This window comes from Onychostruthus taczanowskii, unplaced genomic scaffold, assembly GCF_017590055.1.
Source record: "Onychostruthus taczanowskii isolate IOZ18803 unplaced genomic scaffold, ASM1759005v1 scaffold11, whole genome shotgun sequence".
Lineage (NCBI taxonomy): Eukaryota > Metazoa > Chordata > Aves > Passeriformes > Passeridae > Onychostruthus > Onychostruthus taczanowskii.
The window spans coordinates 15,833,586-15,849,830 of NW_024497629.1; the positions used below are offsets into that span (position 1 = coordinate 15,833,586).

At 35.5% G+C, this 16,245-nt stretch overlaps 1 protein-coding gene across 1 annotated transcript in view; it reads right to left on the minus strand.

The window, feature by feature from the left end:
* CSMD1 (CUB and Sushi multiple domains 1) overlaps positions 1-16,245 on the minus strand; it is a 1,071,386-nt gene that overhangs the window by 381,281 nt on the left and 673,860 nt on the right. Inside the window, exon 6 of the mRNA XM_041420500.1 lies at positions 9,362-9,474. Within this exon, the coding sequence (XP_041276434.1) occupies positions 9,362-9,474 (113 nt within the window). The remainder of the gene's footprint in view (positions 1-9,361; positions 9,475-16,245) is intronic.

Here is a 16,245-nt window from a genome sequence, read left to right on the forward strand (position 1 = left end):
GATGAGTTACTTATTCAGGGAGGAGGGCAGAGGTCTGAGTGCTGGAAGTCCACAAAAAATCTTATCAGACTACTGGAAAGCACCAGTGGTATTCCTTAAACTTTTTCTACAGCTGAAAATAAACTCAGCCATGAAAGGAATACATGTCTGGTCTTATCTGAATGGATCACAAAAGTAAAATTTTCAAGTTGTAAATCTTCATTCAAATCTACTGTGACTTTCATGCATCTCTTAGTTTCTGACATATTTGAACATGCATGAAGAAAATACATTTTACCTCAAACTTTGCTGACATAATATATTTTTCCCTAATTACCCAAATACATGAGTGTCTTGCTGATTTTTCTTCCTGCATGAAATAACCTCCAAGACCTCAAATACTGGCTACCACTCAAAGCTAAAATATTCTGACATCATCTGTTGGTACTTCCTCAAGCTGCTCTGCTGCTGCTCTGCTGAGTTCAGCTCTTGGCTGCCCTTCACTGCAGATATTTCCTAAGTACAGATATTTGAAGGTGAAGAGGAACAGCATATTGTCCAGTATCTGGTGATCAAAAGAAGCACCTTTCCTGTCCAGTCTGAAGCTCTGTGTCACTATAAGGAATATATATAGTTCAAATATATATATTTGAACAGTTCTCTGATTTTGTTACAATACAGGAAGAACACAAATATTTTCAGTATTTTTTTACATATGATACATATCTTTTACAAAAACTTGCACTTGGCTTTAAATATTTTGCAGAGTTCAGTAAAAAAAGGGATGTGTTTGCAAGAACATTCATAAGATTTTTCTTGAAGGAACTTAGCAAATTTATCTCAGTATAGTGCAGAATTAATCAATTTCCTTTTGCTTTAGTTTCACTGTTCTGGTTTTCTCCAATCTGTGTAATCCTGTTGTAAAACAAAGTATTTTCTTAATTCAGATTGAAGATTCCACTTCAGTGCTCTGTTTGCTATGCCCTGGTGCCTAGTCTTTCCACATTCTCCTCCAAAGACATAATTTTTAGAATAGTACCATTTTTTGGCCCTGGAATAAATAACCTACAGTTTCACATTTGGCAGCATCAATGTTCTATCCAGATTATACTTATGAATGAAACATTTTTTTCTTATTACTCAAAGACATGTGAGATCAGTAAACAGTTTGTTATCTCTTCCTAGGTTTTCTTCTGCTTCACTATGGCCTGTTGTACTATGAATTCCTTCTAAAAGTTCAGTATTTATGAAAATAAGAAAAAATAAATAATTCCCAATATTACTATTAACTTCAGTTTACAAAGGGAATTCTATAATCATTTTGTTGATGAAACAAGATCCCACACTCAATAACCTGGGCATCCTAAGAAACTTTTCCTCTTAGCTGCCCACTTGACTTTTCGCAGAAGCATCACAGCCTTCCATAGGATCTTTAGTTTAAACCAACTCATTGGAATAGTCCATCCCTTTTCTGTTTCTCTATTCCATGTCTGAAGATTATTCCATTTAATACACTCTCCCAGTGTTTCTGTCACTAACAGCTTTCAAAATCTTCCCTACTAATCGGTATTACAACTCCAGAGAGCTTCACAGCAGGTACAAATGTTTCTCCTATATGGCTACCTGTAAAAGCTGTAGGTTCATGATCTGTTGGCTTCCTCGTGCCATCAATTCAGCAAAGTGCTTCCTGTCACTATCAGACCTTCCACCTGCTCCCTGTGCTGGAAATCTCTGCATGCAGTACTAGTGAACAAATGGCACCAAGATAAATTGGTGTCACAGTAGATTTTTACACAAATCTTTCTCATTCTATTTGTATAAGCTGACACAAGTTCTGCAGGTTTAAAAATAAGCACAGCCATTTGTTTTCCATTAACCTTCTCTATGTCTCCAACTGGCCCCTTGCCCTGATGGACTGCCTTAGCTACTCTGTGCTTTCAATGCATGATATATCATAATAAAACTGGTCCAGCAGGTGTAAAGTCTTCAGTGACTGCAGATATTCTCCATAGTTCTGGAAAATTGTACCAATACAATCTAGTCTATGAATATATAGCATTTCAGAACACACTGGGTAGTAGTGCCTTGGAACTGATTCTAAAAGTAAATCATAAAATGAGAACCGCTCAGTTCCTTGTTTGAATGTTACTTGAACCATAGTCTTTTGAATAGTCTTAACTGAATGGCTGTTACTAAATTGGCATCTTCTTATTGCTTAGTGCTTATCATGAGACAGCTATGTCTGAGCCTTTTTAGCAACTAGACACTTGAGAAAGAAGTATTACTGTGGCAGTAATACATAAGTGGTCCTATTAACCACAGAAAAGAATGGTCAAGAAAGATGGTGGATTATCTTCTTGTTTATGTTTTCATATCAAGACTGGTTTATGCTCTTGATAATAAAATTTAACAAAATATAAATTTTTGTCTTAGGACCATTTAAAGGAAAAGTATTCAGCGTTACTTAAGAGCTAGAAAACAAGAGGTTTTTCCGGCTCTTGATGTTTTCAATTGCTTTTACTAATTTTCTTTCTAAATTTACTCTAAGTAACAATTCTAAACTAAACCCCTGATTAAAAGTACCATGCATTAAGGAAACACTGCAAATTCTTTTCACTTATTTAAAATATAATTTCTAGGGTTTTAAAGAATATGTGGAAAGGACAGGCATTTATAGGCAGACTTTGAGAATTATGAACATTCATTGAAAGAACTAGCAATTGTAAGTTGATTTACATTATTTCACTCATGGTTTTCCATTAGCATACATTCATTTCAGCAGTCTCTATTATATTCATTGTTTGACTTCAGGATTATCTGTTTGCTAAATCCTGAATTACTGAATGTAGTTAAACACAACAGATAGATAACTTGTGGTACATAATTATCAAAATACCTAACACCTTTTTGAACCTCTCAGAAAACTTTCCAAAAATAGAATACTTTATTTGAAACACTGCAACAGAGGCTGGAGTTACTGCAAAAGTAAAAAAGTAAACACAGCCATTTTTCATGTCTTGCTTTGGAAGCTTTCTTATTCTGTTATATTTCTAGGAATTTTGAAATAAATATTTAATTTAAGCAGATCCTTTTTAGCTGTATAGCTAAAGGTATTGTGGGATTCTTTCCTCCTAAAAAAGAAAACAAAAAATATTTTAAAAAACCTTTCTATTGTTCTGGCAATAACTGGAAGCTAAACAGGCATACTGTACATGTTGTAAATAGGAAAAAAGCAGAGGATTCTTTATTACACCTTTTAAGTGATTCTGTGTACATTGATAAGCTTTGTTTCTGGGAAGTGCCGGGTTTTCATCTCCTAGTTAGCCTGTTAAGGATACTTCACCTCTGGGGAATTTACACATTTATGAAGCACTGGCATAAAACAAATCATATGCTCTGCAACTCCCACTGAATGTGCAAAGGGAATTCATGTACTAGCACAGGTGAAGGTAAAGGAATTAAAAAAAAAAAAAAAAAAGAAGTTAATAACTGAATGACTGTAACATCTTTCCCCCCATGGCAATGCCACCAAGGAACAAGGCAGAACAAGAACTGTATCCAGTGATATATACTGTGAGAGTTCATTTCCTTAAGACCAATGTTGCTGGTATGATATGAAGAAGACAAGGCAGAACATGTCACTCCAATGTAACTTTTTTATGGTGGTTTTCAGGGCCATTCAACACCATGCCTCCTTCTGAACAGAAACTCTGAAACTACGAAAAAATATTCCACAGGTAAAGACAGAGAATAAACACTTAAATATTTTTATTGATGAAATCAACATCAAAATACAAAAAATCAAATGAAAACAACAAAGGATGTGTGGAAAGGAAAAAACAGCAAATACTAAAACAAACCCTTCACTCTATACCTAATTAATTGTTAAAATTTTTAATTTTTCTTTAAACTTCTACCCTAATCTGATGGAAGATGGGACAATAAACATGATTCAACAAGAAATCCAAACACCAATCATTTGGATTCACTTTTTACACTGCAATATTTTATTTATAAATTCAGCTTGCCAAGTATTTTAACACTACATTTACTTGATGCATTAAGATGTGCTATTCTAGTACAGTGCTATCTTTTTTATACCAGTGAGCTGGTTTTCTTGACCATGTTAAAAATGGAGCACTAAATATTGCTAAAAATGCAAGCAACAAAGATCTGAAAAAATTTCTGAACAAATTATGCATATCTTTATATCCAATTGGTAGTTCCAATATTTTAATGAAATAAATTATAATAATTCTGTTTGCCTGATCAAAGATCAAACAAAGAAAAGAAAATTAAATTGACTGCTTGTTAGTATTAGTTTTGGCTGACTGGAAAAGGCCAAGTTACAGCAATAATATAGCTATGGTAAGATAATAATAAACATGATGTTAATTTGATATGAGGGAGAAAGAGTAATTAAAGGATCTGTATGGTATCTCTACAAAAACTCTGATAATCAGAATTCTTACTAGGAAAAGAAAAAAAGTTTATTATCTCATTGTTGCTCAAGGAGGCATATTATGCTGCCTCCCATACTGACTAAAAAGCTAGTGACACTGCTAGATGTGCTAGGTTAGTGTGGGGACTTAACACCAGATGGAAATGAAACTCCAGATAAGCCTCCCCCTTCCCCTCACCCTTTCCAGTAAGAGAAGGATAAAGACAGAGATTACAGATTGAGATAACAAAAAGAAAAAAAAACCCATGGAATAAGGAACACAGAGTAACAGCAACAATATCAATAACAATAGTATAAAAATATCAATAACAATAGTATAAAAAAAGAGAAGGTGCTTTACACACTACAGGAGTTCACCACCTTGACTTAGTTCCGTGTGGCTGCCAGGACAGACAGGACGGTGGACGCTCCCCATAGGTTACATCCATGTAGCCCCTGGGACAAAGACAAGATGGTGGCCACATCCTTTGGTAGATTCTTCCTGTCCCTGAGCCAAAGACAATGGGAAACAGTGGTGGACAAACCCCTTGATTCCGCAGGGCTGCTTCTGGCACTGGCATTGCACCACGCTGGCTCTGCTGGGCTTCTGACTCCACAACACAGCACTCCTGCTTTTCTTAGCACCATGGCTTGGAGACACAGTGGCTTTACCATGTCTCCAAGCCACATCCCAGAGAAACAGGACAGGGATGAGCAGCACCAGCAGCAGAGGATGATCCTGACAGAGCTGATCTCAACAACCCAATGGGGAGGAAGAATTGGGTGCTTCTGGGGGTGCACTCAACCTTTTCTGGCCCCAAAACCACCAATGATATGGTTGGTATAGAAGAGCAACCTGGCCCTGCCCGAAAAGGTGTAGGGCCTGTCCCCTCTGCAGCCAGGACAGTGAGGCAATAAAAAGCTCACCTGTGCACACGCACAGGAGCACAGGGACATGGTGGTGGATAGGTCAAACAAATGCCACCTCTCCATGGCCTTTCTGCAGCCACCCTAGATCCATCACCACAGGTGCAGAAGAAATGCAGAGGTCCTTGGCAAGTGGGGGAACCAACAGAGAGACTCAACCTCTACCCCAGCCTCTGCACGTCTGTCCCTGGTGAGACCCAGCCAGAGGGGCTCGGGCACTGCTCACTCTAGGAGCTCTTCAGTCACTTTAGAGACCCAGAAGGGGCCCTGCTCAGGGATACAGAGCTCACTGTGGAGTAAAAAGGAAGAGCATTTTGGTATTTCACAAGGCTAATTATGGAGTATTTAGTGAAGGAACCAACATCACAGAAAGGAATGGATTAAATTGGCACAAGAGGTGCATGAGATCAGAAAAAATAGATTGTAATGGATTTATATTAAAAATATAAAAATGTCAAAAAGATATTTGTGTATTGAGTTTGAGTGGCAGCTTTTTTTTTGGGGGGGGGGGGGGGGGGGGGGTGGGGGGGGGGGTCTCAGTAGGGGTGCTGCAGGGGTGGCTTCTGTGAAGAGCTGTCAGAGGCTTCCCTCATGTCTGATAGGACCAAAACCAGATGGTTCCAAGACTGACCTGCCACTAGCTGAGGCTGAGTCCATCAGAGATGGGATAACATATTAACATATTTAAGAAGAAAAAAGGCCACAGTGCAGCATTAATAGTATCCAGAGAAAGGAGTCAGAATATGTGAGGGTTGAGCCTGATTTGCCCATGACAGTACCTGGCGAGTGATACTCTGCTGTCCTTATCTCAATACATTTTCTCTTACTTGTTCTGGTGAGGTGGAGGAGTGAATGACTGATATGGTGGGCACCTGGCATCTAGTCAACATCAACCCATCACAGTCCTTATGATGCTATCTGCAAATGGACAAGCTACCCCTTTCTGCAGAACATCTTGTGATTTTGTTTTGTGAATAGCATTTACACCTGACAGCTACCATGAAAAATCTATATAAGGACTCTAAAACACAATAACTTACTATCTGGCAAAGCATAAAGGCTGCTTCATTTAATATCTAAGGACTGCAATTAAAATTACTGACTTTTCTATTTCCCTGAAACAATGGTCTATTGTTATTGTGCAGCACAATTACACATCTTCATCACACACACATGAATGAACCAAGCAAGCAGTCACAGAGACAGCACAGACTGACTTTAAAGAGCTATTCTTTCTAGCAAGCAGCAACAGGAAAAAGCAGTCTAAGTAACATTAGAAAGTTGAGTCCCAAATGCCCTGAGGACAGCTGCTCAAGATTTAGAATTTTTGGGAAATTAGAACAATCACAAAGATTCCTTCAGTTTGGTCTGGTAATGAGGACTCATCTATTAGTAAAGCGAGTATTAAATGGTTACATTAAAATGTCTATATATTTACTTCACATCTCAAAGACAGGATGGCTCAATATATCAACATATCAATCCCCACTTCATGTGTATATTCTGAAACAGTCTGTTTAAATTATTGGGAATAGCTGCCCATAAGCAAAATGTTTCTTGGAGGTCTCAGAGTCATATAGCCTTCAACGCAGGATTTGCCCAGAGGACAAATAAAAGGATTGTGTCTGGAGACAATCAGATATTGGAGACATTCTTTCACTGCTAGATTTTGTGCCTGAAAACAAGGTCATGTATGTCACAAAATTTAGTTTTTGTGGAGTTTTTTTTGTTTGTTTCATGATCAGGTCAAATAATTAATTAACTTAAGAGAAATACCTAAGATGGAAATATATGTCAAGGCTCTTGAATTTTAGGAGAAATAAGTTTCTGAAAACAAAAATATAAGGGAGAAGATCAAGGAGCTGGGACATCAGAGCCTGAAGAATAGAAAACTTTGGGAGATCAGGGGGATCTTATTGGTGTGAATTAATACCTGTGAAATGAGATGGTGTTAAGTAGGTGGAGCCAGAATCTTCATGATGATACCCATTGATAAGACAGGAAGCAATAAGCACGAATCGAAACTCGGGAAAACCTACTTACAAAAAAGTGAAAACCTTTTTTACTCTGAGGGTAAACACTGACACAGGCTGCCCAGAGAGGCTGCAGAGCCTAATCTTGGAGGTATTCAAAACCCATCCCTGACCCAGTCCTGGACAACTTACTTTAGGTTATCCTTCTCTGAGAAGGACACTGGGCTAGATGAGCTCCAGAGGGCTCTTCCAACCTCCGCTATTGTGCAATTTGTGATACTAGTAGGTTACTCTAGCTGAAAATATTGTTACTTCTGCTTAGTTTTCAAATAAACACATAATATAATTACTAATGCTGCGTAATAAAAAGGACTTAATGAAGCTGTTAGATTAATCTGATTTTTATACCACTATGAATTTTCATCCTGTGGGTCTTGAAATCTTTCTCCTATGTTTTAACATAGTTTATGTTTATATCACTAACATAGGAATTTATTTAATTGCAGTTGAGTCTGATAAGATAGATAACTATGTAAGTCATGATCTCTCATGTAATTCAGAAATCTTTGTATTAAATACAGTAAAATTTATGAACCTGTAATTCATAAGAATGATTTGAATTAAGAAAGGAAATTTCTGTAATTGTAAGAATTTGAATTGCCATAAGATACTTCCACATGTCATTCAAGGTATATTCCACATCAAGGAAGTTCACACTTTTACCCAATATCTGATGTATTATGCAGATCAAGAGAGACACATCTGAAAAAACTACTTCCCCTGATATTTCCCAGAAGTTTTAACTACTTGGTGATTATTTGTCTAGAGATAAGGTCTACTGAAAAAGAACAAAAACTATTTTCTAGTGTATGTCACATCATCACAAACTTCCTCCTTGTTATTCTCTTCATTCATAGTTTTCTGGTGCACCAGCAGGACAAATCACCATGTTTTTGTGGACCCCAATTAACAGACTTAAGACAGAGTTAACATAAGCAGTGCATTTACATTCATAGTGCCCAGCAGTGGTATTATATATGCATCCTTGGCAAACTTTGGAAAAAAAAAAAGTTGTAAGTGCAAAGGATCACATACTTATGCTGAGTTGCCGAAATGAAATGAAACCAGATTTTTTTTTTTTCTGAAATATTCACAATATTTTTAAAGCTAAGAGAACTATGTATATTAAATGCTTTTGTTGCACTTGCATGCCATAGTCACCAGAAACTTACAGTTGTCATGTATTTTTCATTTAAAAAATGGTAGAGGTTCCACAGTTTCAGGGAAAAAACAGAAATTCCTAAAGGATTTGATGCTGTGGGGGGTAAAAGGGTTGAAACAGCATATGTAAGCAGAGAATTTGAAAGCACAGATAAATTAATAAACTTTTCTATTTTCAATATAACTACCATGTCTTTCATCTTGAGTAATGATTTATAAATTAAAAAAATCAATAAAGAATCCATTCTAAAAAATTGCATTTTAAAAAGTATCTATATGAACATAAATACAAATGACAGCAACGCTGACATCCTCTTGTCTTCTTTTGAAGATGTATATGCAAATATATGCAGGAGCCTGAAATATAATCTGTACTATACTATGGTTGAGTCAAATTTCCAATGAATGTAGCTTCTGGATAAGAGTTAGATTTTAAATAATGAAGGAAGACAATGTTTAGATAGAAGCCTGCCTTTGTGTGGAATTGACTTTCTGCAAGTTGCATTCCAGGGAGTTTTTAAAGCAAAGATCAGACTGACTGCAAAGAAATTTATTATAAAAAAAGTGAGCAAGCAAATACATATTTAGAGCAGACTGCATTGTGAAGAACACATACTTTTTCCAAAAGTAAATTCCTAGAGACATCTGATCACACAAGAAAAACAGATATTCAGCGTAAGAACAATAGTTACATAGTAATAAAAAGAGTCAGCTTTTTACTGTGACTGGGATATTTAAACATAATTATCAAATTCCATCACCACTTTAGTGATGTTTAAAGGTAAAGGGCTTTTTAGGCATGCTTTTATAGGTTTCCTACCTTGAAACTGAGCATTAAATCCCTTTCGTCGGTGATTGCTATCAGACGTAAAATGGAGTCGTAACCAGTTCTTACTGCTGATAACTGGAGAAGGTAGATTCATACCACTCAACCTGGAAAAAGAAAAAAAATTTAATATTAAAAAAAATTGTTGTGTACACCACTTAAAAGAGAAATCCCCCCCAAACTTCAAAATATATTAGATCACAATGATTCGCTGTAATCTAATCTCAATATATTACTAGTTCAGTAACTATTATGTTGAGAGAAATATGAGGGGTTTTTTTTTCTCATTACAGCTATCCCTTTTATGATTAAAACTTGTTTTTCCAAACTATTTTTCATGAATTAAAGAAGAAAACCAACCTTGTGAGTGTGTGTACACAAGTGTAGGTGTGCATGCATGTGTCAAAACATTCAGCAGAAAATAAGCTTATTCAGTTTTGACAAGGTCTCATTATCTGGCTCCCTGCTGTAGAATTTGATAGGAAGTCAAATCTCAAGTAATAAGAAATGTTAAATAAGGGGTAGGATGCTATCTAATTTTAAGTTTGGGTGGTAAGTTGTCGGTACACAACTATGCTGGTAGAACTGATTTTGTGTATACTAAGTCCAATCCACATTTAATTAAAAAAAACAGAAGTCTAAGCACAACAGTGGATATGAAGAAAGTGCACAAATTTTTGTAATACAGGCAACAGGCCCTTGGACCACACTGGATTATTCAATTGTCATTCATTACACTACACCATTTGTTAATGGAGTAGCTACCACAGAGAAATTTAATATGATGTAAATTCATGTCTTAGTTTACCAGATGGTACCTTTTTTTTTTGTTTTGCATTACCATGCTCCAGATTTCAATTTTTTTTTTTTTTTTTCCCTGAATGACTCTGGAGAACTACACAAAATTAAGTTTATCCTTTTAAAAAATGTTGATTACTTAAAACAAAAGTCAAACTGATGAATATCAGAAATTCTCAGCTAAGATATCATTTGCATGAGGGTAGATTTGCCAGTACTAAAATAGACACAGTACATATTTTTGCAGCTAAAAAATAACCAAACTGAAATGGGATTTATTCTCCCTCCAAAATTAATCAGCATAGTGAAATAGATGCCTTTTTTTTTCATCACAGTATGAGATATCAGAGTTTCATTAAATATTCCAGATGAATAGGAACCTCATCATGTTAAGAAATAATGTTTCTGGAGAAGTATAGCTAGAACCATGGCAGAATCCCTTTTTTTTTTTTTTTTTTTTAGTAGAACAAGACCAATACTTTGAAATACAGAGATTTTTTAATGATTTTTTTTTCTACTTATGACATGCAAACTACATCAGAGAAATTTCATTTTAATTTATAATATAATTTTATTTATCTGCTTGTTAACAACACAAGGAAAACCCAAATCCTACTTAAAAAGAATTTTCATTGAAAAAGAGGGTTGGTCTTTTACAAGAAGATTTCCACACTTCATTTTAAACAGGGCATTCAATAGTTCTTAAAGGTATTCATTAAAATTTTCAGACCTATACATTTCTGCATCTCATTCAGATGGACTTTTATACTTCATGTATTCTTTCAGACACATTTTATTTTAGAACACCACTCCAAATATTTGTAACTAAAAACTGGCCTTTTCTGTTTCAAATCTGCTTAGAATTTGAGTGGACTGTAGAAAGCACTGAGATATAACTAAAAGGAGAAGAAAGAACAACCATATGTGGAATACAAAATATATCTTTGCTACTACCTCTTAGCTATCGTCAAAATGTATGCTAAATTTAAAGTTTTTACTATACATAGGCTGTAGCTCATATCACTGAACTGATAATTAATTTGTCCAAGTACATAAAGTTACATTATAAAAACATTGTTTTAGAGGTTGGTTTTATTTTAAAAAAGAAATATACAAGTTGCAGCATTCTAGCTAGTATATCCAGAGCTCTGAGTTTCAAAGCTGGCAAATTTAAATTGTAATATGAATAACATTGTACATTAATAAAAGATTAAATGAATGTCAACGTAAAAGCATGTTCAGAGCAGATCTTTCCTTAGTTACATATCTAATAAACAGATATTTTCCTGGCACACAATATGTAAGACATTTTCATGTCTATGTGAACTCTGCAAGGTTCTAAACAGGCTCAAATCTCCCCATAATACTAAAAAACATAATGTGAAAATGACACTGAGAGAGTATTTAACACAACCTATTTTAGCAGAGCTCTAATTTAGCTGCATAATTTCTTTCATACTGAACTCTAGATAGGAATATGTTCTTTAACAGCAATGCTGTTTGTGTTTTAGTTGGAGAAAGTGAGAAAGGGTAAAAAATCTTCCTGGTTCTTGGAAGAAAGTTGTAACCAATATGTGGCACAGTGGTGAGGTTTTTCTGTAAGGTTTTCAAAAACTCTTTACTATAGTAGACAAATTTAAAAAAAACCCCAAAAAACAAAAAACACCAAAAAAAAAAAAATAAAACCAAAACAACAAAATCTGGGAGCGTTAGCTGGGAATCCTGTGGCTGACATCTGGACATCAAAAGTGATGCCCTTACACAAAGTACTTCTCTCTATAGCATTCATTTGGTGTAGATGTGACTTCCTATGGAAAATTTTAGTTTCCAGTAACAGCAGATCCACAAGTTTGTGGATACAGTGTAAAATTCCTCTTTACATGTTAATAGATCATTTTTGTGGAATTTCTGAAGGATGGGCACCCAAACCTGTGTATGGAAGAGAAAAGTGGGCATAGTTACTGATGAAAGGGGCAGATCATCACCTGAACTGATACAGCAGGCAGATCTGTACCTTACTCAGAAGATGAGTACTATATGAAACTGGGTTTTTTTTCTTTCTTACTTATCTCTAGATGTCTTTTGTGGTTTTTTGTTATTTTTTAAAATCATGGAATATGAGACAAATTAACTATTTCCATTGCACAGTAAATATCAAAATGAAAAAAAGACCCCAAAAAAACAATATTATGTGCATGTTCCTCAGAGAAAAATAAAAATCAGTAATGTCAAAGAGAGATGGATTCCAGTCCTACAAACCAGAATATTATACCTGCAGCAAAAGACACAATGTGGGGGAGGGGTCCCTAGAATACATGTTCATTGGTTATTCTGGTATACAAAATTCAGGTCCGTGTCTGGGGGATGTGCTTTCAACTTAGCTACTCTCATTCACCAACAGAGAGGTTGGACACCACTGCTCAACAGATTCCCAATGTAACATTCTCCTGACGGAATGATCCCCCCCAGTCCCACAAAGAACAGTTTCCTCTGAGCTTGACCAGCTGAGAGGTGCATCATATACCACAATTTGTGACTAAGAGCCCACATGTGTGCTGATGTTACCACATGTGCTTCCTCCAAATCAGTGTAGCCTTTACTGTTACATGCTACCTTTATATATTACTGAATATTTACAGAAAACAAGCAATTTGGTTATGTCTATATTAGTAAATTAAACAGTGGCACTTCATATCAATTTCTGCTTAAGAGTCTACATTATTTAAATTTAAAACAACAGAAAATATTGTAATATTGAAATAATAGAATGCTTTGGGTTGGAAGGGACTTTAAAGATTATCTGGTTGCAACCACCTGCCATAGGCAAGGACATCTTTCGCTAGACCAGGTTGCTCAAAGCCCCATCCAATCTGGCCTTGAACACTCCAAGACATGGGGACTCCACAGCTTCTCTGGGTAACCTGTTCCTGTGCCTCACCAGACTCACATTGAAGCTGTTCTGCCCATGGCTGGTGTGTGCTCTCTTGATCTCTCGTGGGATTAATGTAGGCAGCTGTGTAAACTACAGGATGCCAATAGGCATTGGGAATGTGACTGCCCCTTCTGAGGTGTTCAGGAAATACTAACAGGCAGGACTTGTGCTGGCAGGTTGGTATAAAAGAAAAGATGCAACTAAAGCAAAGTTGTCTTTATTTCATGTGCACATCCATAGTATTCATTCCTGTGGCATATGAATCAAGGTAGAGTAATTTTATTTCAGTTTAGGTGTTAAATCTAAAATTGGATGAAGGCTTGGAACCACTTTATATCAGACAAATTATTCAGATAAGATAAAACCACCCATATTTCTTAATATCAAAGTTCTCCTTAAAAGATTTCATGCTTTGATCTCTATTAAGGATTTTTCCAATGCTGTCAAAAAGAATATTGGAAGTTTCTCTGTTCCTTTTAGCTGAAAACATTTATTATATGGGAAGTAATAGAAAAGAAATTAAATTCCTCATTTACGTTTGAATTCTGCTTCCACTATGAAAAATGTAATGCATTTTTGAAACTGATTTTAAAGCCTAGCATAGATAGTCTTGAAAATTTTCCCTAGCCTAGGATAGAAGTGATATCTGATCTAAATTACCTTAATCAAGTTGTTCAAGAGCAAACACATACATCTGTATAAATAATGTTATTTGTGCATTTTCTGGAAATAGCTGGTTTGACTTGCAGAGTGTTGAGTTTTTATCTCCTGTACTGAGGCAGCCAGGACTTTATTTTCTAGGATCAGGGTGTTAAAAATTCAAGTGTCACTAGGACAAGTGACATATTTCAGTGCTCTGGGCTTAATGGCATTTGAAGCCATGCACTGAAAGGGACTGAAGGAAGCATTAAATAGCTGTTTATTCACTGAGTATCAAATACCCAGTGACATGTTAAATAGCAATCCTGTGAGAAGAAAAGAAACAAACAGAAAATGAGTTTTCAAATAACATTGTAAGATAGTGTGTTTACCTGAGGGCTTGGAGTGAGAATTGCACATGGAATCTAAAATCTCTAATTTCTGCATACTAGAAGTTACACTGTTCTCTACTGAACAAGACAGTCCTGCAGAGAATTTCTGTGCCTGTTGCAGCATCATAGAGAATCAAAGGGCCAGCTTTTGAGAGCTTTATAGTCATATTAATATCATACTACACCTATGCTGGCAAACACTGCATTTTACAAGAAATACTGAGAAATAATTAAACAACCCCAGCCATTCTTCCTCTAAACCTGAAGGGAACCAGGCTGTTGCAGGATCTGAGACAGCAGAGGAAACTCTGTTGATCATTGTGAGCTGCAGACAAACTTTTTCATGTTATACTACTTCAAGTGAAGTTTTAATTTCTATTCTTATTCCATCATTTCTTCAGACAGACATTAATCTACTGTTTATGCAAGTAACAAGACATCCTGTTTCCATGCAGGCTTGAAGGACTAATGTTTTCCTTATGTACAGTACGTCAGATATAGAAGCAGGACATCCTTTGAAGTCTTCATTACCAAGAGATTGTGATAAGCTTTATCAAAATTATTAGTAACAGGATTGGTACTAAAATGTTTTTTCTCTTTCCAGTAGTTACTGTTTGACTCAAATTCAGGTATAACAAAACTATTTTACTTTTAATTAAGAGGACTAATCCAGAGAGGTGTCATTTTGGTTTTGATTTTGGATCTGTTAATAAAATAATTATTGCTTTTATCTGAAGAAATAAACCAAATCTTGTTTCTTTTACAAGGTTCTTGACATTGTTTTGACTATAACAAACAGATAATCTTATCTTATAAAACAACTAACAGTTCAGTCTCATGAAAAAGCAGGAAAAAATTCGAGTGGGTTTTGTCAACTCATCTACCCTTATCCTTCTAATTTAGCTACTTTCCCCATTTTTATTAGGCCAACTATCTATATAGTGAAAGTAATATTATTGTTCAAAACAACAGTAAGTGTATTGTTCAAAAATACAATAAAATATAATAAAGTTAATTGAATATAGTCTAAACAAAATAAATTCAAAAATGCACACTCTGTAAGGACTAGTTCAGATTAAAACAAAAAACCAGAGAAGGACTCCAACAATCATGCATCAGTTTTGAATACTTCTACTGTTTCTATATTCATTTAACCACAGAAGTAGTTGTATTCTCTAGAATGTGTTTATTTATTTATTTTTATATTTATTTATTTTGAAAATAGTGTGAAATATTGTCATGGTTTAGGAGTATTCCCCAATTTAGTTCTCCCACCAAGATTCCAAACCACACTACTGTTCATTTGCTCCCCACTTCTCCTTCCCGTCCCACACCAGTGGGATGGAGTTGAGAACTGGAGGCACAAAATATGAAGATCATGTGTTGAAATAAGAACAGTTTACTTAAAACAGCAATGAAATAGGAACAGTAACAGCAACAATGGTAGCAGCAAAAGTATACAAAAAAAGGAGGGTGATTCATATACAAAATGCTCATGGGGACCTGAAGGCAATGAACAATGGCAGACAATGACAACATATTTTTCATTCAGGAGCCACAGTCTTGTTTTTGGAAGTCAGAGTCCCTTATCCCTACCTTCAGCAATGCCCTGTGGTACAGAATTACCTCACTGACACACAACCGTGCTCCCTACTATTACTGCAAAAAAATTAACTCTGTCCTGGCTGAAACAAGCACAAACATTTAATGAATTTCCATAACAGGTCTTTGGGTTAGAAAATGAAGAAAGAAAATTGTACCCTAATTTTCAAGTGAGAGCTGTCTTCCATTTTTCAATCCTCTCAGCTTAAATATTTCTGTAATCATGCCTGTAGATACAGGTCCAAACAAGAACTTTCAAGGATCATCTCTCACTAACTGACAAAGTAACAGGAATTAAGTTTTTCAAGGTATAAATTATTATTATTGCAGCAAATAAATGAAGACAATGTCTATGTGTGTTGTATATATAGTCTCTCTCTATTATCTACATTCTATAAGTAAATATTTATATCTAGTATAGATATATTGAAAAAGAATAATAGAGGTTTATTACCTCAAACTCATTGTCACACCAGGATGGCCAAGGCCGTATCAGGCATTAACAGAGAGCAAGT